The sequence below is a fragment of the Muscardinus avellanarius genome (assembly GCF_963383645.1).
Source record: "Muscardinus avellanarius genome assembly, chromosome: 1".
In the NCBI taxonomy this organism is placed as follows: Eukaryota; Metazoa; Chordata; class Mammalia; order Rodentia; family Gliridae; genus Muscardinus; species Muscardinus avellanarius.
The window spans coordinates 111,946,644-111,967,922 of NC_137786.1; the positions used below are offsets into that span (position 1 = coordinate 111,946,644).

Sequence of the window (21,279 nt, forward strand, 5' to 3'; positions counted from 1 at the left end):
GAACAGGTCCCACATGGCTACCAGGGATTAACTGATGGAAACTTTTTACCATAGTGAAAGTTATATTAGTTGATAACACATTATTTTGTTTGTTTTCCCCCTAGTACTGGGAATGGAATTCAGGGGCATTCTACCTCTGAGCTACACCTATAGCACTATTTTATTCTTTATTTTGAAACAGGTTTCAAAATAAAGTTGCTGAGGCTGGCTGTGAACCTGCAATCCTCCTGTCTTAGCCTCCCAAGTACTGAAATTATAAGAGTACACCACCACGCCTGGCTTCACTTTTTTTTTAAAAGATTAATTGACAAGAACAAACATTATCCTGGTTTCCGAAGTTGATACAAATATTGGCCATTCTTGGCCCCACATGGGCATCAGTGATCTCCCACGGAAGGCTTGGCTGCAGGCCACAGATGCCTGAGGTTGGCAGGCCCAACACTTCCAGACTCTGGAGTCATATCAGGACGGGGTAATAAACACAGCAATGATAGCTCTTTGCTTTGAGAAAAGTGGATTTGTGCCTTGAGAAAAGTACACAAATGCACTTGGGAGGCTGGGACAGGAGGATCATGGAAGGACAGCCTCAGCTATGAGACTCTCAGCAATGTAATGAGACCCTGTTTCAAAACAAAAAATTAGCCGGGCGTGGTGGCGCACGCTTGTAATCCCCGCGCTTGGGTGGCGGAGACAGAAGGATCGCGCAGGTTCGATGCCAGCTGCGCTGGCGTAAGAGACCCTGTTTCCAAATAAAAAAGTATAAAAATAGGTCTGGGAGTGTAGCCCGGAGATAGAAGGGTTTCCAGAAACCCCAGTACCACCAAAACAAACAAACAAACAAACAAAAATTAGCTGGGTATGGTGACACACACTTGTAATCCTAGCATTCGGGAGGCTGAGACAGGGGGATCATGGTTTGTGGACAGCCTCAGCTACTTAGGCCCTTTGCAACTCAGTGAGACCCTGTTTCAAAATAAAGAGTAAACAGTAGGGCTGGGGGGGTGTAGCTCGGAAGTAGAATGGCCCTGGGTTCCACCTGCAGTAACACATACACACACACACACACACACACACACACACACACACACACACACGTGCGCGCACGCGGGTGCATTTGTACAATGCACATTTTAGTAAAATGTCATTTGCCAACATTCTCTTTTCATGTTCACAAAAGCCAAGGAGGTGGACAGGCCACTTATTCCCCTCCTTTTATAGATGCTGAGGAAACAAAGGCCCCATGAGGTTGAGTCCTGCATAGGGTTATAAGGTAAATAACAACCAAATATGAAATGAGTCCCGGCCTGTTTCTACAAAAGTATCTGCTATCTTGGCTCATTCAGGTCCTGAAAAACTGCTGGACTCTTCAGAAACAGGAATTAGGTAAGCTTCCTAGTTGTTAATGGTCAGCATCCTGAGAGAGTGATCTGAGGGGTCTGTCAGCCTGCTCACCCCCCCCAAACCAAGATGGCAATAACCACTGTGCAGTCTCTGCCACCATGTGGCTGGATGCATCCATGGTATTGTAAACCAGTGCTTTCGGTGGGACCATGATTCCAGAGTTCCTTTTAGTACCAAAGCTTCTGGCCCCAGGAGCACACAGGATCAGCCTTTGATGCAAGTGTGAGTGTGTGAAGCTTCAGGAGGCCCTGGTGCCGGGACCCACCCAGATTGGATGCTCGTCAGTCTATGGGAGGATGCTGGGGCGCAAAGGGGCTCAGGAGCCAGGTCATGGTGTTAGGAGACAGGCTAGTGTGGGATTCCTGTCACTGGGCAACTCACTGTCCCAGGAAGGACAAAGCAGCCTCAAAGTCCGATCCCCCCACCCCCCACATACCAAATGGGTACATGTGTGGCCCTACAGAGGCCCCTGTCCTCAAGGGGACACCTGGTCAGGCAAGGCTACCAAGCAAGGCACTGGCGTGCTGAGGGAGCAGCAGGGCCAGAGGGTCATGGCAGGTGGTCAAAGGAGCCACGTCAGAGACTGAGCTGATGAGGTAGACTGTGGGCGTGTCTGTTAGAACTGTAGAGGGCATCCCTCCATCCCTAGGTGAAGGTAAGGAGCAGGCTGGGGGTCCATCCCATTGACCTGAGACATTCTGCCAGTCTTAGTGTAGGGGGCAGTACTAGATGAATTTGGGGAAATGCAGGAACCACAGGCCTCCTGAGTTTTGGCATGTATAATCCATACCTCTCGCAGTCAGAGGGAATGTGCCCATGCTTTAGGGAGGCAGCGAAAAGTGTCTTGAGGGCAAAGCACTCGTAAGAAATTATCAAAATATGATTTATTTTTTCTTTTCCCTCTTCCTCCTCCTCCTCCCCACCTCCTTCTTCTTCTTGTACTGAGAGATTGAACCCAAGGGCATTCTACTTCCAAGATAACACCCACAATCTCTTTAAAATTCTTTATTTTGAAACAGGGTCTCATTGAGTTGCTGAGGCTGGTCTTTTTTTTTTTTTTTTTTTTTTGGTAGTACTGGGGGTGGAACCCAGAGGCTTTCTACCTCCGGGCTATACTCCCAGACCCATTTATATTTTATTTTGGAAACAGGGTCTCCCTAAGTTGCTGAGAGCCTCACTAAGTAGCTGAGGCTGGATTCAAACCTGTGCAATCCTCCTGTCTCAGCCTCCCAAGCACGGGGATTACAAGTGTGTGCCTCCACGCCTGGCTTGAGGCTGGTCTTGAACCTGTGATTATCCTGTCTCAGTCTCCAAAGTACTGGTATTAAAGGTGTGTACCACTTTGCCTAGCAATTTGATTTATATTTTCATCATTATAGCATAAAAATTCTAGTGAGAGAAATTAAATACTTTTTTGTGCTACTGGGGATGGAACCCAGGGGCATTCTACCTCTGAGCTACATCCCCAGCCCTATTTTATATTCTTTACTTTGAAACAGGGTCTCACTGAGTTGCAAAGGGCCTCACTAAGTAGCTGAAGCTGTCCTCAAACCCAGATCCTCCTGTCTCAGCCTCCCGAATGCTGGGATTACAAGCGTGCACCACCATGCCCAGGTCTACATTTTTCTTTAGAAGAAAATATACCTAATGTCAGTCTTTTCACAAACACATACCTCTGAAATAAAACCCTGAAGGATTGGGAATAGGCTGGGAGTCAGTGGTTCATTGTTAGCTCAGTAGGGATTGAGCATCTTGTGATTTTCCTCAGGGTCCTTGGACAGATGGTAGGTAAATCTAGAGACTTCCTTGGTCCTGCATATTTACAAAAGCTATCTTTATAGTAACTTCCCAAATCAGCTTTTAGAAGTCATCATAATTTAGTTTTCTCAGCAAGAATAAGTCCATTGCTAGTTTCCAAAAACTGATTCAGTGCTTTCCTGAGACCAGCTGCCAAACCTGGAGGACCACACCTCCCAGGCCAAACCACTGAGCACATATGAGCCAAAAAGGCAGCTGGTGGGGAATCCTGCTGTTTTCTGGAAGAAAGCTCTATTGTTCACTCAGCAGCAGCAGCAGCAGCAGCAGCAGCAGCAGCAGCAGCAGCAGCAGCAGCAGCAGCAGCAGCAGCAGCATCTTGATCTGGTCACAATTTTCCATTGCTCCTACTATTAATGTTGAAATAAAAATAAGTACTAGTGTTATGCTTTGGGTCTGAAATGACCCCAAAGTCTCATGTGTCCCAGGGCTGCAGTGTGCAGAGGTGGGCTGTGGGGATGTGACTAGGTCATGAGGCTCTGTCATCTCACTAAATTCATCCACTGGCAGCTGGAGGTGGAATCTAGTTAGGGGAAGGAGGTTTCTGAGGTGTGCCCTGGAAGGGCTTTTTTCCCCCACGCCTTTCTCTCCCTGTTTCTGGCTTCCATAGGCCCAGCAGCTTTCCTCCGCCATGTGCTGCCACCATGACCTTCTGCCTTATCTCAGGTCCAAAGAAACGAGGCCCGAAGGCCATTGCCTGGGACCTCTGAAAACGTGAGACCAAATAACCTTTCCTCCTCTAAGTTGCTCTGGTCAGGTATGTTGGTCGTAGGCATAAAGCTGACCAATGCGGTGTGACTTAACCAGTGGTATCATGATGCTTTTTTATTTGTGCTTAGAATTCTAATGATTATACTGATGACCTCGTGTATATCACCCAGGCCACATTTGCCAGCAGACATGGACCCATAACCACCACCCCAGAGAAAGTTTACTTCTCTGTGAGTGCCACCTCCTCCATGTCACCAAGTTCCTGGAGAATTAAGAGAGGGCAGGAGGCTGCTTAAGCTGGCTGTGACCCAAATCGTTTAAGTGTAAGAAGTGATTTTCACTAGAGGGTGTGGTCCCGTAGGTACATGCAACTGTCAGATCTTATGAGTCATGCACTTAATAGTGACATCTTTTATTGAATGTAAATCATGCCTCAATTTAAAAACAGTGGGCTGGGGGTGTTGCTCAGTGGTGGGTGCTTGCCTAGCACCAAATAAATAAATAATAAACAAATTGCATTAATAACAAACTAATAAAACAAGGTTAGAAGGCCAGAGAGGATGGACTAGAAGCTCCTAAGAATGATTGATCATCATGGAAAAAAAAATAGGAAAGAAATCCAGCCAAGCTCAGCACGCCTCAGTGTACTAACAGGGAAAATTCAGACAATCCCCAATCAAGGAATGCTCTACTAACAGGAAGTAGCGTGGTATTCTCAAAAATGTAGTATCATAAACAACAACTTCTATGGAAATGCTTCAGATTAAAGGCCTAGATTCTGTCCTGGAGAGGGGCAGTCTATAAAGGACATCGTGATATCACTGGGCTGTGGCAATTTCCTGGGTTCTTTGTTTTCCTGACAGATTTCAGATGACAGACACAGAGAGGATAAGCAGAACGTGTTTATTTAGTGAAGTGATCCCTAAGAAAGGAGGCCACTTTAGAAAGACAGAATATGCTTGAAAGAGGATGGTACAGCAGGTTCTAGGAGTACAAGTAGGAATGGCATGTGTCATCCGGGTATTCTTATTCTGGAAACTTACCTTGCCAGGCATTATGCATTTGGGACCACAGCTTAGTAATTTTCCATGTTGGAAAGTTGCGTACCAGTGCCTGAAGGGAGTGGGGTGTACAAAGCGGCAAGGTAAATAATAGAACGGCATGGTGATTGCCAGTGGTTACTTTTGGGTGAGCTCGTGGGTGATGCAAATGATCTAAGTCCGGTCAAACTGGTGTTTTTGCTTCCTGATACTGCTATGGTTCTCCAATTGCAGCCGGGCAGAGAATCTCCATTTCCCTTCTTCTGAGGACTGGCCTGGCTTCCTCTCAGATCTGTCCATTTCTTCCTCTGCCCTTTTCCTCTTTTTTACCTAACCACCTAACAACGAGAGTAGATGGCAGTTTGATTATAAAATTGATTATATAAAAGTATTATTAATGTAGGTGCATGAAATTCATAACTCTCCTATGATTATGTAAGACAGGATTCCTACTCTTAGGAAATATATTCAGAAGTTAGGGATAAAGAGCCATGATACATGTGGTTGTGTTGAAGTAGTTTAGAAAAGAACAGTATTATGTATATGTGAAAACACGTATGTGTCTGCAGAAGCATTCCCTTATGGCTTACTGTGGGAAGAAAAAATAGGCAGGTTTCTTCCTTGTTTGGGTCTTGATGCCAAAGCAGGTTCCATTGACATGTGTCTTTCCAACATCTGCACCTCTAAACATAAAGGACTTTTTATCTAGAAACTGTCTTCAGTCAATAACTCCTGAGAGCCACATCCAGTCCAAAGCTGGGAGGCATGAAGGAGCGGAAAGGTGTTTCAGGAGCTTCGCAGTTGCTGTGGTGTGAATAAGTGTCCCCCAAAAGTCCATGTGCTGAAGGCTTGGTCTTCAGGGTGATGCTGTCAAGTGGTGGTGGAGCCTGCAGGAGGTGGGACTTAGTGAGAGGTACTGAGGTCACTGGGGGCAAGTCCTCAAAGGGAATAATGAAACCCAACCCCTTCCTTATTTGCTTTTGCTTCCTGGCTGATGTGGTGAGCAGTTTGGCTTTACCAGGCACTCTCACCATGACGTGCTGCCTTGCCACAGTCCAAAACAACAGGGCCAATCGATTGTGGAAAGGAACCTCCAAAACTTTCACCAAAATAAACCTTTCCTCTTTATAAATTAATGACCTCAGGTATTGCATTATAATGATGGAAAACTGACTGACACAACAATCATTGCCATCAAAATTATATTATGTTAATAGTAATAAATGAGTAATTCTTAAGCAATAAAATATAAATAGTTTATATAACAAACAGGAGGATATGAGAGAATTTCCTTATTATTTACCTACCGTGTAGAGAAAGGAATAAATGACAGGTTTTTTTTACATTGATAAAACCAGTTAGCAGTTTAGCAACTGTCTTTTTAATGTCTGTCTGTGCCTCCAAATAAGCAGATCATTATCTGGACATTGTCTTTCAATCAGTAACCTGAAAACCACATGATACCTGTAGTTGATCCATAAAACCTTGACTCCTGGTCGGATCTGTACAACCTAAAGATGAAAGTGACCTGGCCAAAGTTTATACAGAGAGACAATAACATCTGTTCTGTGTGATGGCCTCTGTTCTATTCTCAGAATGACCCAGGCAATAGTACCAGGGGTTTGGGAAAGGAAGAGGTGTCTAATGACCCCTCAGTGAGCTTTCAAGGGCCAGAATGTCTGATTTTGCTCAAAAGAGCCTCATGTCCCCAGAAGTGACCTTCACCCCTGATCATGTCCTATGGGACACACAGTAGAAGAAGTGAGTGGGGCTCAGTCTCCTGCCCACACCGGTTGGGGTGGTGTGAATGACAGGGATTCACTTTCCCCCACACAGATGGAAATACAGGTTGAGTTTGCTCAAATATACGTCCCAGCACACAGGCACCTCCCCTCAGCTTCATAGGCTTCTGGAATGAGGTAAAGCTCAGTTTCCCCTTCACGCCCAACTCTGGTTTGGCGGTGGAGTCTCACCAAACCAAACCTTTGCTCCTAACCTTTTTTCAGATAAAGATGGGACGTTGGGGGCCTGGAAGTTCATCCATATGATGAAAGGTGGTTGCACATTTATCATCATATGTGAAACCACATCGAAACCTTATATACAGAAATAAGCCCAGGTGCAAAGGGTGTCATGGTCACAGACAGACTTCATTCCGTGTCTTTCTTGGCTATGTCATGCTAGTTTCTTGAGAAGGGAACACTGAGAAAAAGTCACTTTCTCTGCTCAGGACTGGAAGGGCTTTCTGGCCATGAGCCAAAGCCATGATGACATGTCTGAAGCGGGGGAGGAGATGAAACTCGGCAAGTGCAAGGACTAAGTGGAAGAGACAAGTCTTTTCAGGCTACGTGCACCCCTAGGGGAAGCTACAACATAAAGGTCAGAGGGAGGACAGTGGCCTGGAGACCTGGACTTTGACAGGCCAAGGGTTCTGTGCTGCTCTTAGTGTTCTAGCTCACAATGTGGCAAGGGCTGGAGAGTCCGTGGAGGGTGCCCAGCCCTCCACACAGTGAGTCCAGCATCCAATTTCTGCCACCCAATGATAGTAACTACAATCTTTTGAGCATTATTGAGCCCAAGAATATTCTAGTCACGGTGCTGGGCACTTTGTGTGTGTTTCCTGACTTATGCAGAAAGTAGCTTGTCCTTCCTTTAAAGATAAAAAAATGAGTTGAAAACACTGACCTGCTGAGGTCAAAATGTTTGTGAGCTAGGATTTGTAGCCAGGAGAGTCTGGCTTCAAAGCTTTTTTTTTTTTTTTTTCCTATACTGGGCACAGATATGCCCGAGCATACACATGAGTGTATTAAATTTTCTAGCTTTTGCTTCAAGGAGAGCTTGGTGTGGCTTGTCAAATCAGTCCTAAGCGTTCTGCAGTCTCATTCTGCTTAGAAGGGCAGAGATGGTTGACTGGAAAGCTCTGGGCATCCTAAACCAGCTGGTACTTTATCACCTGTCTGGGTTGTCTCCAGTCTGGCTATGCAGGTTGTCAGGGGCTTCTCATTGGCTCTTTGGAATCCTGGAGAGCTGCCAAGAATGTCAGGAAGTTTGGTAAAAAACGATGGGTATGTGTGTGAAAACTTTCAACATGCTGGGCCGGTTTCCCTGCCAGGGATGGTCGGTCTCTTACTCTCCTGTGTCACTTGCCATCTTTCCCCCTGTCTTTGCAGCCAGCCTCGGTTTGAAGTCCAGGGCAGCGGCTCTTGGGGAGCAGCCAGCGTACCAGGGACCGGTGCACTGCATCACAACCATCGTGCGTGCTGAGGGCCTGGCGGGGCTGTACCGGGGTGCCAGCGCCATGCTGCTGAGGGACATCCCGGGCTACTGCCTCTACTTCGTCCCCTATGTATTCCTGAGCGAGTGGATCACACCGGAGGCCTGCGCAGGTCCCAGCCCCTGTGCCGTGTGGCTGGCAGGGGGCATGGCAGGTAAGGGCTGCAGTGGCTGGAGCCCTGTCCCTGGGCCAGCCATTGCTGTGTGACAGCAGATGGTGGCAGAGCCTGGCGTTCCCTTCTGAGCCCAGGGGAGGCAGAGCTCGCTTGCCACTCAGCTAGCTCATCCTCAAGTACCTTCTCTAAGCCAGGCCTCACATAGCAGGGCAAGGGCCAGGAATGGGGACTGCCCCCATCTTGTTCTCTGTCCCCTTCCCTCTGGAGCTAGGGAATGATAGTCCCTACGTGGATTTTTTGGACTTCCAGGCAACAAATGTATTTTGAGCAGGTGCTCTTTCAGGGACTATTGAGCCCCGGGAAGGAAATCTGTTCTGGTTCAGCCGAATACTGGTACACTGCCAACCTTTCTAACAGGAGGGTTCCATTAGGTCTACAGAGCAGGACTCTGTGTCCCCATCTTGCAGGTGAGAAACTCAGGTTTGGAGGTACCAGGGAGCCAACCCAAGGTCCTAAGTGAGGGTAGGTACTAGGACAGCAGGGATGCTGCAACCAGAAAGACCTAAGTTCAAACCCACACTGACTCATTTTGTGACCGTGGACTTGTTACTCAACTCCCAACTCAGAACCCCGCACTATATCCCTACCTCATCTGCGGTAAACGTCAGTGCCCTTGCAGTGGCTTTCCAGCCCTCCCTGATGCGGCTCCGGCTCCCCTTGTCATCTCCTTTTCTCCTTTCCTCTCCTTTCCCATTACTTCCTCTTCTCTAGCCACACTGCTCTCTCTCTCTCTGATATATCTCTCTCTCTCCCTCTTTCTTTCTCTCTCTCTCTCTCTCTCTCTCTCATCTCTCTGATTTAATTTGATACTGGGGATTTGACTCAAGAGCATTTTACCTCCAAGCTACACCCCCAGACATTTTTTAATTTTTTTATTTTTAAGCAAGAACTAAGTGCTAAGGGTATCACTAAATTGCTGAGGTTGGCCTCAAACCTGTGACTCTCCTGTCTTGGCTTCCCAAGTACTGGGGTTGCAGGTGTGCACCACTGCATCCAGCTCACACTGATCTCTTTGCTGCAATGCGGCCACACCCTTCTCTCCCCTCACCACGGGGCCTTTGTACTTGGGTTCATTTGTATTTGGTACTGCTTCCATTTAACAATGTGGAGGCCATTGGGCACTTTGACAAGAGCCATTTCAGTGGAGGGAAGGGTGTTTAAAATCCTGATTGAGGTGGGGTCAAGGAGCATGGGTGCAGTGGTGTGTACCTATAACCCCATTACTTAGGAGGCAGAGACAGAGGAGCAGAAGTTTGAGAACAATTTAATGAGACTCAGTCTCAAAATAAAAATGTCTGGGGGTGTAGCTCAGAGGTAGAATGCTCCTGGTTCAACACCAAAAAAAAAAAAAAAAAAAAAAGGAGATGGAAAAAAGAAAGAAAGAAAAGGAAGGAAAAGCAGAGAGCGCATGAGATGAAAGAAATTGGAGGACTCAAGTATATACAGTATTTCTGAGGAATCTCATTGGGCTGTGTTGGGGCATTAAGAGTGGAGCTATAGTCAGAGGCAAGGGAAGTACAGTGAGGGCTGCTTTTCAACAAGGCTGATTCTATGGACATGTTTGATGTTGATGGGAAATATCCAACAGAGAACCTCTTTACCACTCCAGCTCCTCACCATCCTTGTAACTAGCCACAGTTTTGAACTTGTTGCACATTCATAACAAAGCCCAAGTCTCAGCCACCAACAAGTGTTCTCCCTGCTCCCCGCTTCTGCGGCCTGACCCCTGCTCTGCTCCTGGAAGAACTCAGCATATGCTGTTTGGCAGAGAGTTCAAGAAGTCCCCACCCACTCTGATTTCTGCCGAGAGAGCAGGTATAAGTGATCTAGCCAGCAAATCTCACTTTGCAATACTCTGACCAAGCGCTGAGGGACAACGGAGTGCACCTGGGCAGCCCCTGAGGAAGCAGCCCATTATCTTGGGAGAGGCAGGAAGGCCTGAGGTCCAATGAGTCTTCCAGAGGGAAACTGTTATGCAGGGACTGAGGATGCTGGAGGTCAGGAGAGGCAGAGAGCCCAGGACAAGTGGACACCTCTTTTGTGTTTTGGTACTGAGGATTGACTCCTTTCTACCTCCAACTACACCCCAGTCTTTTTTATTTTTTATTTTGAGACAGAGTCTCACTAAGTAGCCTCCTAAGTACTTGGATTGCAGGCATGCACCACCACACCAGACACACAGGTCTCTTCTGGGGAGCTGCTTATGCAGTGAGTACAAAACCTAGCAAAGCAGCTGCCCTGGACTTTGACATCGGTTTGTTTTCTGTCCCCACCAGATAATGTGCCAGTGTCTATGTTTATACAATAACCTGGCACTGTTTTCCTAGTACTCTAATAAAGTCACAAAAGTGCTCAAACTGGGGCACTTGGGCTTCCCCAGGGAGGATGACTGACTCAGTGGTATGTGGTCCCTAAGCACTACTCCGCATATTTGGAAAAGATTTAAAACAACAATTACCCTGTTTCTTAAGCTTTTTCTTTTGCAATCCCCAGCCTGGCTCTTCTTAGAGAGCAGCCTATTTGCAAGTGTTTGTTCAGCTTCTCCATGTTCAAAGTAAATCCTGCCCCAGGGGAGCTGCAGACCTTCAGCCACAGCCTCACCTTGGCCTCTGTCTTCTGTGCCTGGGAGGATGCGGCAGAGTATTTGTGGAGCCTGTTACCGGTCTCTTGGACAAAAGCGCTAATAAATGCTGCCTGTCACTAGTGGAGCCCTGGCTGCGGACTGGCCCCATTCTAGGTGGCATCTTTAGTAGGTCCCCAGGGCCGTGCCATAAAGATGGGCACTGCTGCCCTCCTTCCAGGTGAGGGGCCTGGGCTCTGAGGGGTGGGAGGCCTGCTGAGTTCCACAACAAATGGCAAAGGAGAATCAGAAACATACTCTGTGGGTCATCACTGGCCGCTGACCACTTCCCTCAGCAGCTCCTGGAGTTAGCTGTGAGTGGCGGAGGTCTTTAGGGAGGAGGGCCCCACCCCAGGCCCCAGCCGGCCAGCCCTGATACCTGTTCTTTCTCTCTCCTTGCAGGAGCAATTTCCTGGGGGACAGCGACTCCCATGGATGTGGTGAAAAGTCGACTCCAGGCTGACGGGGTTTATTTAAACAAATACAGAGGTGTCCTGGACTGTATCTCCCAGAGTTACCAGCAGGAAGGCCTTAAAGTAAGCCTCCCCAGCATCCTGCGCAGGCAGCATCAGCCCCAGGAGGTGGTTCAGACACCTGGGGGTGTGAGACTCTAGAGAAGGGGACTGGGAGACAGGTACTGGTGGGTACCATTTATCAAGCAGGGACCACATGAAGCCTCTCACCTGTGCTGAGGCGTCTAGTCGCCACCCTGGGGCAGTGGAAGAGGCAGGTGTGTCACCTGCCTGACAGAGTCTCAGAGAGGACTGGAAGCCTGCTGATGCCACACAGCTGGTGGAGGAGCCAGGGCCTGGACCATGTCTGTCTGCCACCAACTTGTCTTCTCGTCAGATAGGATGAGCAGTCCTTCCTTCCCCCTCCTCCAAATGGGAAATCCATGAGCTGCCACGTATCCTTCCTGCCCCTTGGTCATCTCTTCTGACCAGCTCTGGGCCCCGTGAACTGTCCTCAGCTGCCCTATCCCAGTTGAGTCCAGACCCCATCACATTTGGTCCAGCCATGGAGGTGCCTATAATCTGGCTTCCTAGGTTTTGTCACCAATGAGAGAGTTTATCCTAAACATACCCCTTTCCAGATTTTCCAGATTTCCATGTCTGGTGTCCAAGGTTATAAACAAATTCATAATCCTCTAGAGAAACCATCTCCTCCTCCAATGGGCCCCTTGCTCTTTGGGCACAACTCCTTGGAGTCAGAGGTCTTGAGTTCAAGGTCAGGCCTGTGAGCTGAGGCACCCCAAGCAAGTGGCTTCACCTCTCTTTGCCTTGGTTTCTTCGAGGATGTGTATTCCTACCATGAAGGCTGGGATGTCTGTGGGACACATGAAATTCAGCTTGTAAATGGTGCTTAGTTTTGTACAAGCCCACAGGGAACATTCAGGAAGAGTTGAATTTGTTATTGGCACTAGTATTGCAGTATTAGTCTTGCTAGTGCTAGTGTTACCACTGGACCTGGGCCTTTGCCCTCCTGGCTGCCTTGCCCTGAGTCTTTCCAGATTTTTCGATCCATCCTTCCAGGCCTACCATGCTTGCCCTCAGAATCCGCTGTGCTTGTCCAGTCCCAGCACACGGTGCTGCTCACTCACCACCATGGAGCACTTTCCAACTGCCTCCGGCCTCCTCCTCCAGCAAGCTCTTTGAGGTCCTGTTCTGTTCCATCCCTATTTGGGGAAAGATCCAGGGTTCTGGATGACCCCGAGCAGGAGAACTAACATGTGTAAAGGAGCAAAATCCAAATGACCCCAAAAGCTAGATCAAAGGGCCCTATCTACAGGACAAAACTACCAGGAGCTGATGTATCACCCACTTGATAATAAATAATCAATCGCCTCTGTAGAGAATGGGCTGATCTGATTTGACAAATGCTACTGAGAAAACTGCCTGAGGACTTTAGATTTTCTATGCTCACTATTAGTTTGAGAAATGCACCTCAGCTGTGCCAAGTACAGCTCTAAGAATTAAATAGCAAAGTCAGTAAACACAGCCCACACTCTGAGGAAAGTGCTAGGAAGCCAGCAGTGGGCCCAGGCACCAAGACTGCATTAATAGAAGAATAGCGGGTAGGGCGAGGGAGGTTGGAGCCTTTGCCCTGATTGGCTAACAGTTGGAATGTTGCACCCACCTCTGACCACCACCCATTCATTAAGACCCTGATCTGACTCGGAATAAAGACTAGGAGTAGGACATGTGGACAGGGGCCAGCACAGGGGCTCTGCTTAATATAAAAAGATGTGATGTGCTGGGAACTTCATTTTTGTCTTTACATTTAAGGATGGGTAAACTTGGAGCTTTTCTGTTCTCTTTTTAAATTATTATTAGTTAATTTTTTTTTACAAGAACTGCTCAGACAGAATGTTTAAGCCCCAGGTATAGCCTCAATTGTTTTCTTGTATTTTTTTCTTTTTAGCAAAAACACAGTTATTTATTTCACCAACCATTATAGAGGGGCACGAAAGAGAGCCAAGTGGGATGCTGTCTTTTTATTTGAATGTTTTTTGTCTATTTCCCTAAATACTGATGTGTCATAATTAAAAACAATATACTGAGGAAAATGTATTGCTGATATCCCACCTTCCTAAATTACTGTGCCCCATAAAAATGAAGTCTAGGCTGGATGACGTGGCACACACCTGTAATCCCAGTACTTGGGAACCTGAAACAGGAAGATAATAGGTCCGACAATTTAGCAAGACCCTCTTTTAAAATAAAATAAGGCTTTATTTTAACTTGGGAGTATAGCACTCTGCTTTTAATCCTCAGCACCCCCAACACACAAGTAAATAATATATGAACACAGAAAGCTTTTGAGAGTACAGGAGGATGTACTGTCTCCATGCACATATGCATTCCCTCTTATGGCCCTGTTCTTCCAAAGGCAATTACTATCATGAGTTTCTTGTGATATTTCTTAAAACATTCATAGCTTGTATATGCATATATGTGTGAATGTATATTTAGGTATGTTTATATATGAGAACATTTTTATATAAACAAATAATAATGTGCAAAGAAAAGCCCCACATCCTGGAGACTCAGGTTGTCTTGAGGGCAGTTTCTACAGCAGCAGGAGCTGCCTTCACCCAGGGCCAGTGAGCGGCCATGGTCCCACGTGCTCTGGCTCTGCTCTCTGGGGCACCATGTCCTGAGCAGTCTTTGCTTTGGCTCAGGAAGACAGGTGCAAAGCCCTATGCCCATGTCGTCCAGCCTGTTCACACCTTTCTATGGAAGAAGAACTCAGGGATGACAAAGTGTCAGAGAGAAAGTGGTAAGGGCATGTACCTGGAGCAGCTCTCTGTGGCCCACTGAGGATGCCCAGAGAGTGGCCCTGGCCATGGGGAACCCTTGGGCAAAAGCAGAAGGCCAGAAGTTTGGGATTCATCCTCAGCCCAGTGGCCCTGGCTCCTTATTGGAAGTTTGTCATCTGAAACAGGAGGCTGGAGGAGAGCCTTGGTGTCCTTAGCACCTTGACGAGGCCAGATGAGAGGCAGAGAGGACGTCTGCTTGTGCACAAGCATTCTGAGGCACCAAGGTTGGTTGCCCAGTGGGTCTTCCCCTTGGGTCTAGAGCTCTCCCCTACGTGGGGACCCCCACGACCTCCTCAGGACTCCTGCAGCTCAGAGACGGTTGTGTTTTTATAGCCAGGAGTCCACTGATTCATTCACTCACACAGTCACCTTTGGCTCATTTAATAAGTGTCTGTGGAAGGTCTCGTCTGGCCAAGCCCTGGCAGGTGCTGGGGACTCAGCTTGTACTTACTACCCCATGGGAGACAACCAAGACGTGGTTGGTGGGAGGAAAGCGTGGGGAGTGCTGTGATGGGGGAGATGCAGAGACGAGGGGCCACTGTCCTCCTTGAGGTGGCCATGCGAGGATGGCCAGAGGCTGCACCCAAGGTGGGAGAGCATCTAGACAGAGGGGCCAGAAGAGACTCCGTGGGGGGAGACGGTGGCCTCTGTAAGAAAGGACAGTTGGCTAGCCTTCCCAGGGCATCAGAGTTGAGAGGTGGCCCAGAGAAAGTGTAGGGTCAGGGCGTGTGATCTTTGCCAGCCAGGGAAGGGTGTGGACTTGATCCTGGGCAGTGGGGAGCCATGGAGGCTCATAAGGAGGGGCTTGTCTGGGAACTGCATTTTCTGAAAGCTATGGGTAGAAGCCCACAGGCCAGCACAGGCTTTTCCTTCTGTGGGCCTGGCAAAGCAAAGCCACGTTGGGAGCCCGGGAAGCCTCTTCGGCACCCGGGATGGAATTTTCCTCTCAGAGCCTGGCCCAGTTCCTCGCTGTTACTCAGTCACTCTGAGTGAGCCTGTGGAATTCCAAAAACTTAAGACATTAGAGAAAAGGGCTAATGTTACCAACATCGTGCTTGCTTGCTCCGTGCCTGGGTGGCTGCAGTGGCCTCTGGGAGCCCGGTCCAGCAGCTCCTTTGCTGACCAAGCTGCACCCGAAGCTGTCACGGTCACCTGCATCGTGGCCAATGACAGTGGCCTTCACCGATTTCAACACCACAGCTCAGAGACCAAGGAAACCAGGGAAATCTGTTACTACTTTCCTAAAACAGCTGTTTCTGTTTCTTGAACTTGAACTACAGGAGTCAGAGCAGGTCCGAACCTTGAGCCTGATGGTCTCGGTGGTTTATGCTTGGGTGAGGATTGGCCTTCATATTTGTTTTTTCCCAGAAAATACATTGGAAACAGGGCTAAGTTCTTTTCTGTTCTCATCACTGTCTGGTTGTGTTGTGATTGTTCCGAATGGGGCTTATCACTTCTATGGGCTGTAAAGCACTCACACTTATCAGTGACCACTCAGCACCAAACAGGAAGGTTACAGGCACACTCCTGACATCCCAGCACTCTGGAGGCCGAGACAGAAGGATCACAGGTTTGAGGCCAGCCTCAGCAACTTAGACCCTTAGCAACTTATTAAGCCCCCATCTCAAAATAAAGAGTTTAAAGGGCTGGGAGTGTAGCTAGAAGGTAGCATGCTCTGGGTTCAATCACGAGTGCCCCCCCCAAAAAATAAAAGATACAGGAAGAAGACAATTATGGGAAGCTTGTTATAACGCCCTTAGGAAGGGAAGACAAATCCAAGCGACAGCAGCGGCGGCGGCGGCGTTCAGCAGCTCAGTACAGGCTGCGCCCTCAACCCTCGCCGGCGACTGAGGCTGGTTCCCGTCCCTCTTGGGTGACGACAGTGGTGGTGATGGCGGTGGACAGCTACTGAGCGTCAGTCCTGTGGGAACGCTTCAGACTATTGCCTTGTCCACTCCCTCAGACAATGTTTGGCAGCTCCATGCTATTATTATCCCCGTTTACAGTTGAAAAAATTGAGTGACAGAGTTTGCCACTTGCCCACGTAACAGGGCTACTAATCAGAAAAGAGGGGCCAACTGCACATCCAGTCTTGGGCTGAGCCCACAAGAAAAACCTGTCACAGTGGGTGGGAATGTCCGGTGCCTGTTTAGGATATTTGGTCCCTGAGGAATGTGTGTGTGTGTGTGTGTGTGTGTGTGTGAGAGAGAGAGAGAGAGAGAGAGAGAGAGAGAGAGAGAGAGAGAAGAGGGGAGGGGAGGGGAGGGGAGGGGAGGGGAGGGGAGGGGAGGGGAGGGGAGAGGAGAGGAGAGGAGAGGAGAGGAGAGGAGAGGAGAGGAGAGGAGAGGAGAGGAGAGGAGAGGGAAAGCGAGTGCAAATGTACTTGGGGTCTGCAGGGCTCAACTGTTGGCCTGTGGTCTTCACTGCATGTATGTCAGAGTCCAGAAGAGAAAATGGCAAGCCAGGTATGGTGGAGCACACCTGTAATATCAGTACTTGGGAGGCTGAGACAGAAGGATTGTAGGTTTGAGGCTGACCTCAGCAACTTAGCCCTGTTTCAAAAGAAAAACAGGAAAGGGCTGGGGGATAGTTTGGATATAGAAAGCCCCCAGGGTTCAAGGATCAGGGCAGAGCTGGCATCCCTGTGGTCTCTGCCTGTACAGGGCCTTTGGGCACTGCTGGGCAGGGCAGGGCTAGGGCAAGCTGCCCTCCCAGCCATTTCTCTGAGCCTCAGTGGAGGCCAGGTATGGGCCAAGACTAGAGTAACTGGCCTCCTGTGCGAAGGTGTTTTTCAGAGGCTTCACTGTGAACGCCGTCCGGGGATTCCCCATGAGCGCCGCCATGTTCCTGGGCTACGAGCTCTCGCTGCAGGCACTCCGCAGGGACCACGCTGTGACAAGCCCCTGAGCACCAGGTCAGTGGGCTTCCTCCCCAGCCAGGCATCACTTTGAAGCTCCTTTCTTGGCCATGGGAAGGTTTTGTTGCTCTGTTGTCTGGGGCTGGAGTTGCCACCCCTCTGGTCGTCATCCAGCAGCACAGAAATGCCCACCACTACCTGGTCATGTGCTGAGCTGCCGGCCGCTGAGCTGTGCTCAGAATCCCAGCATGGCAGCAGCTCACCTACCCACAATCCCCTAAGTTCCCACAGCCCTTGGAGAGAAGAGCATTTGGCCTCTCTATACAAATGCGGGGACACAGGATGGGGACCCCCAGCCAAGTGCTCAGCCCAGCCCACAGGGAGCACCGCAGTCTGTCTACCTCCCCACTCACTTCAGGGTCTGAGTCTGAGTCCCTCGCGGGTACCCAGAGCTCTGGGCTAGGGCAAGTCTCTGCCATCCTTCCATGACTCTGCGTTCTTTCCTTTTTCCCTTCTCACTGTAGAAGAACCCTGAAGGTCTTCTGCAAACAGAGTCAGGTCACTCAGTTGCTCACAAGCCTTTGTCGCTCCCTGCTGCCCTCTAGGCAGGGCTCCTGGCACCGCCTGCTTCTCCAGCCTCTCGCCTGTGCTCATGCTGTGCCCTCTGCCTGCCCCTCCTCTTGACTTCACCAGCTCTCTGTCCTCCAGCCCCAGGTGTAGGCATCTCCTCCTCCAGGATGCCTGGCTGATTTTGCAGCGGGGATCCCACTCCTCCCCAGTGCTCCCACCTGCCTGAGGCTCCCTGGCAGGGTGGCAACTCGGTGACATCACTGGGAGATCGTGGTGCCTCAGTGCCCCCAGCGCCTCCTCTTCTCCTGTTGCTTCTTCTCTTCTCCTTTCTTGTCCTTCTCTGGCCCCAAGCTGGCTACCTATCAACCTCAGAAGATAAAAGAGGGGTGAGCCACTAAACTTTCTATTCAGCCAAGGTGCCTTGACAACTGCAGTCCTCCCAGAAAGGATGGTCTTCATCAGGGAAGTCTAGGAAACCTCCCTGCTGCCTGGCCCAGGGTGGTGGGGGCCTCCATGGGACAGCAGACCTGGCTGGGAGGCATGGACAGTGCTGATCCTAGACGAAGGGAGAGGATGTGAGCAGTCAGGCTGACTGCAGTGAGCCCAGGACCAGCCCTGGCTTTAAGTAAAATGCTCTCAGCCTTTTACTAAGGCACTGACATTCACAGCCTGCCCGCCTTTTTTTCTTTCTTTATATAAAAAAAGAAAAGGGTTGTAACACGTCTTGCATAGTTAAACATCTTGGTGAAGAATGACTGTGTTGGGTGGGACCAGGGAGGACAAGGCAGAAAGGTTGTCTTGTCCTTAAAGCTGTGCTCATATATCAGCTGCTCTTCCCCTTTTAACAGGCAAAAGCAACTCAAAACTCCTATAATAAATTAAGTATAAGCTGGGCATGGTGGCACACACTTGTAATCACAGCTTTCAGGAGACCAGAAGATTGTGGTTCATGGATAGCCTCAGCTGCTTAGCAAGGCCATTCACAACTTGGTGAGACCCTATTTCAACAATAAATAGACTAAAAAATTGGGCTGAGAGTGTAGCTCAGAGGTACAGTGCCTCGGGGTTCCATCTCCAGTACCGCAAATATATATATATATATATATGTGTGTGTGTGTGTGTGTGTGTGTGTGTGTGTGTATGTATATATATATATGTGTGTGTATATATACATACATATATGTATGTATATAGTCATGCAAAAACAGAAAATACAGATAAACAGAAAGAACAAAATAAAAGTACCTGTAATCCCAGAACTTGTTATTCTTCTTCAAAGTGTTTTATATGTGTTTCCCCAAATTCAGATTCTACGTTACACAGTCTTTTATAACCTACTCTTCTGGTCTTCAGGACCATTTTTCCATGTCATTAAATCTTTAGCTACAATTTGGTTCTAGTGCCAAGACCTCACAGAGCGACTGGATGCTTGCCCAAGCTGTCACACCATGCCACTTTGACCGCCCAGTGACTGGCTACTTCAGGAGGAAGGAGGAAGTTTCTAGTGAGCCAAGTCATGATTGTCCTGGATTTGGCCTTTCAGAGCGGCGGCCAACCCAATCGGAAGCTTTGCTTTCTGAAAGCCTTTCTCTTGCAAGGGACTTGGACATCTGTATCCCTTGGAAAGAGGTGGGGGAGGAGGCGGCTCCCAGCAACTGGTCCAGGGCCTTGTCTTGAGCCAGCCTTGCTCAGGGTGTCCAATTTCCTGCTCTGGCCACGTGCCAAGAATGCCCAGGCCTTCTCCCAAGACCTAGTCTTCAATTTCCCAAGTGTCTTGAAGATTCTGGGCAGGTCATCTCTAGGCAGCAGTAACATGGACTCTTCAAAGATGTGAAGGCCATTTCTCTCTCACTGCCTAGAGTAACGACAGAGTAAGAGGGTACACATCACAGACCTGGGAGGCCCTGAAGTTTCTAAGAAGAGGTGGAATGGAGACTGTCTCAAGAGTCCTGGGCATGGGTGGCTGGGGAAATGACAATTGCTTCCAAATGCCTGCAGGGGGCAGAGGACCCAGCTTCCCCAAGTCCAGGGGAAGAACACTTTCTTCACAGTCATTCCCTGCACCGTTTTCTACCGAGGCTATATGTAGTTGTGGCCCAAGAACACTGTGAAATGTGTGTGAGGTTGTTGAGTGTTGGGGTTTGGTTTGGAGGGAAGAGAATCAGACAGGTCAAGGGAGCCCTCGGTGATAAAGCAGGTTCTCAGACTGGCCAGCAGCAGCTCTTTGGCTGGTCAGGTCCATGAGTCCACTGCACCATCCCTGCTGTCTAGCAGGGTCCTGCCTGCAGAAGCTTCTGGAGCTAACGCTGGTCTGTGCTCTGCCCTGACACATGCTGCAAATCTCAGTGACCTACTTTTAATTTCAAGAAAATTTACATTCAAGGGAAGGAGAGGCTTTCTTCCTATCACACCTGTTTTGAACATGTACAGATAAATGTAAAAATGTACTAACAAGTCCCCCTTGCCCTTCCTCAGGGTGTGTTTGGGGTGACACTTGGCTCATCCCTGCTTCCCAACAACAGTCCCTCGGTGGGCTGCTCGAGGTCGACACTCTGATGATGCTCACCTTGAAGATGACTTACTGTTTCTCTGGTGTCACTGACCAGGGCCTCATTCCACTACAGGTTGGTGCTGGCAGCATCTACGGAACCAGCAGTAGTGAACCTACTGGAGAGAAAGAAGGACCCTGGCCATGCCGGGCTCTGTAACGGCCGGCCCCTCACCCTGTCCCTGTGCTGGCCTTGCACTGCCTTCCTTCAGAATCACAAACACTCTGTTCCTCCCCCAGCTGGGGCCGCTGAGTTGAACCAACAGACCACTGGCCAAGTGTCACCATCTGTTTCAACTATGGACCTGGCAAAACTGGGGCCAAATAGACCCCGACTCCAGGACTGCTGTAAACTCCCTGGGAAGCCACATGGGGGAGCTGGAGTTTAAGACTTCAAATAAAAGCATTGGAACCCTTTTTGGATGTTTGTGTGTCTGATGCGTCTGCCTGGCTTCAAAGAGGGACCAGGCACCCTCATTCCCATCTCTGCTCAGCCCCTGGGGATGGCGCCAGCCCAGAGAGAGACCTCATCTGGCAGGTGAGTGGCGAGACTGCAGAAGGCACTCTCGCTTCCTTCCCAGGGGGACTGAGGTTGGCAGAGGAGAAGGCCACGGTTAGAAAGGAGGCAGAGAGAGCCTTGAAGGGCTCCCCAGCCTGAGCAGCGGCACACCTTGGCGACAGGCTTCAGAGATGGTGATCTTGAGCTCAGATGGGGTGGGTATTCTCTGTGCCTGATTTTCACAGGAGAATAAATCAAAAGACCTGCTTCTTGAAAAGCCGAGATGGGCCATATATCACCACAAACACACACTGATGAAGGGCAAGGGGGACTCGTAAGCACATTTTTACACTTATTTGTAAATGTTCAAAACAAGAGTGAGAGGAAGAATGCCTCTTCTTTCCTTGAATATGACTTTTCCTGAAATTGCTTTGGTCCACACTCTGGTTT

General features: G+C 49.0%; 1 protein-coding gene across 3 annotated transcripts in view; it reads left to right on the forward strand.

Annotated features, from left to right (window-relative positions):
- SLC25A48 (solute carrier family 25 member 48) overlaps window positions 1-17,262 on the forward strand; it is a gene marked incomplete at both ends in the record, with an annotated part of 36,220 nt that extends 18,958 nt beyond the window's left edge. Inside the window, 3 exons of one of the 3 annotated variants that reach the window (XM_080710532.1) lie at window positions 8,142-8,395; window positions 11,439-11,572; window positions 17,140-17,262. In XM_080710532.1, coding sequence (XP_080566658.1) covers window positions 8,142-8,395; window positions 11,439-11,572; window positions 17,140-17,262 — 511 coding nt within the window. Of the gene's footprint in view, window positions 1-8,079; window positions 8,396-11,438; window positions 11,573-17,139 lie in introns of all 3 variants that reach the window. The other 2 variants (XM_080710531.1, XM_080710533.1) reach the window with 2 other exon arrangements.
- Between the last annotated feature and the right edge of the window lie 4,017 nt (window positions 17,263-21,279).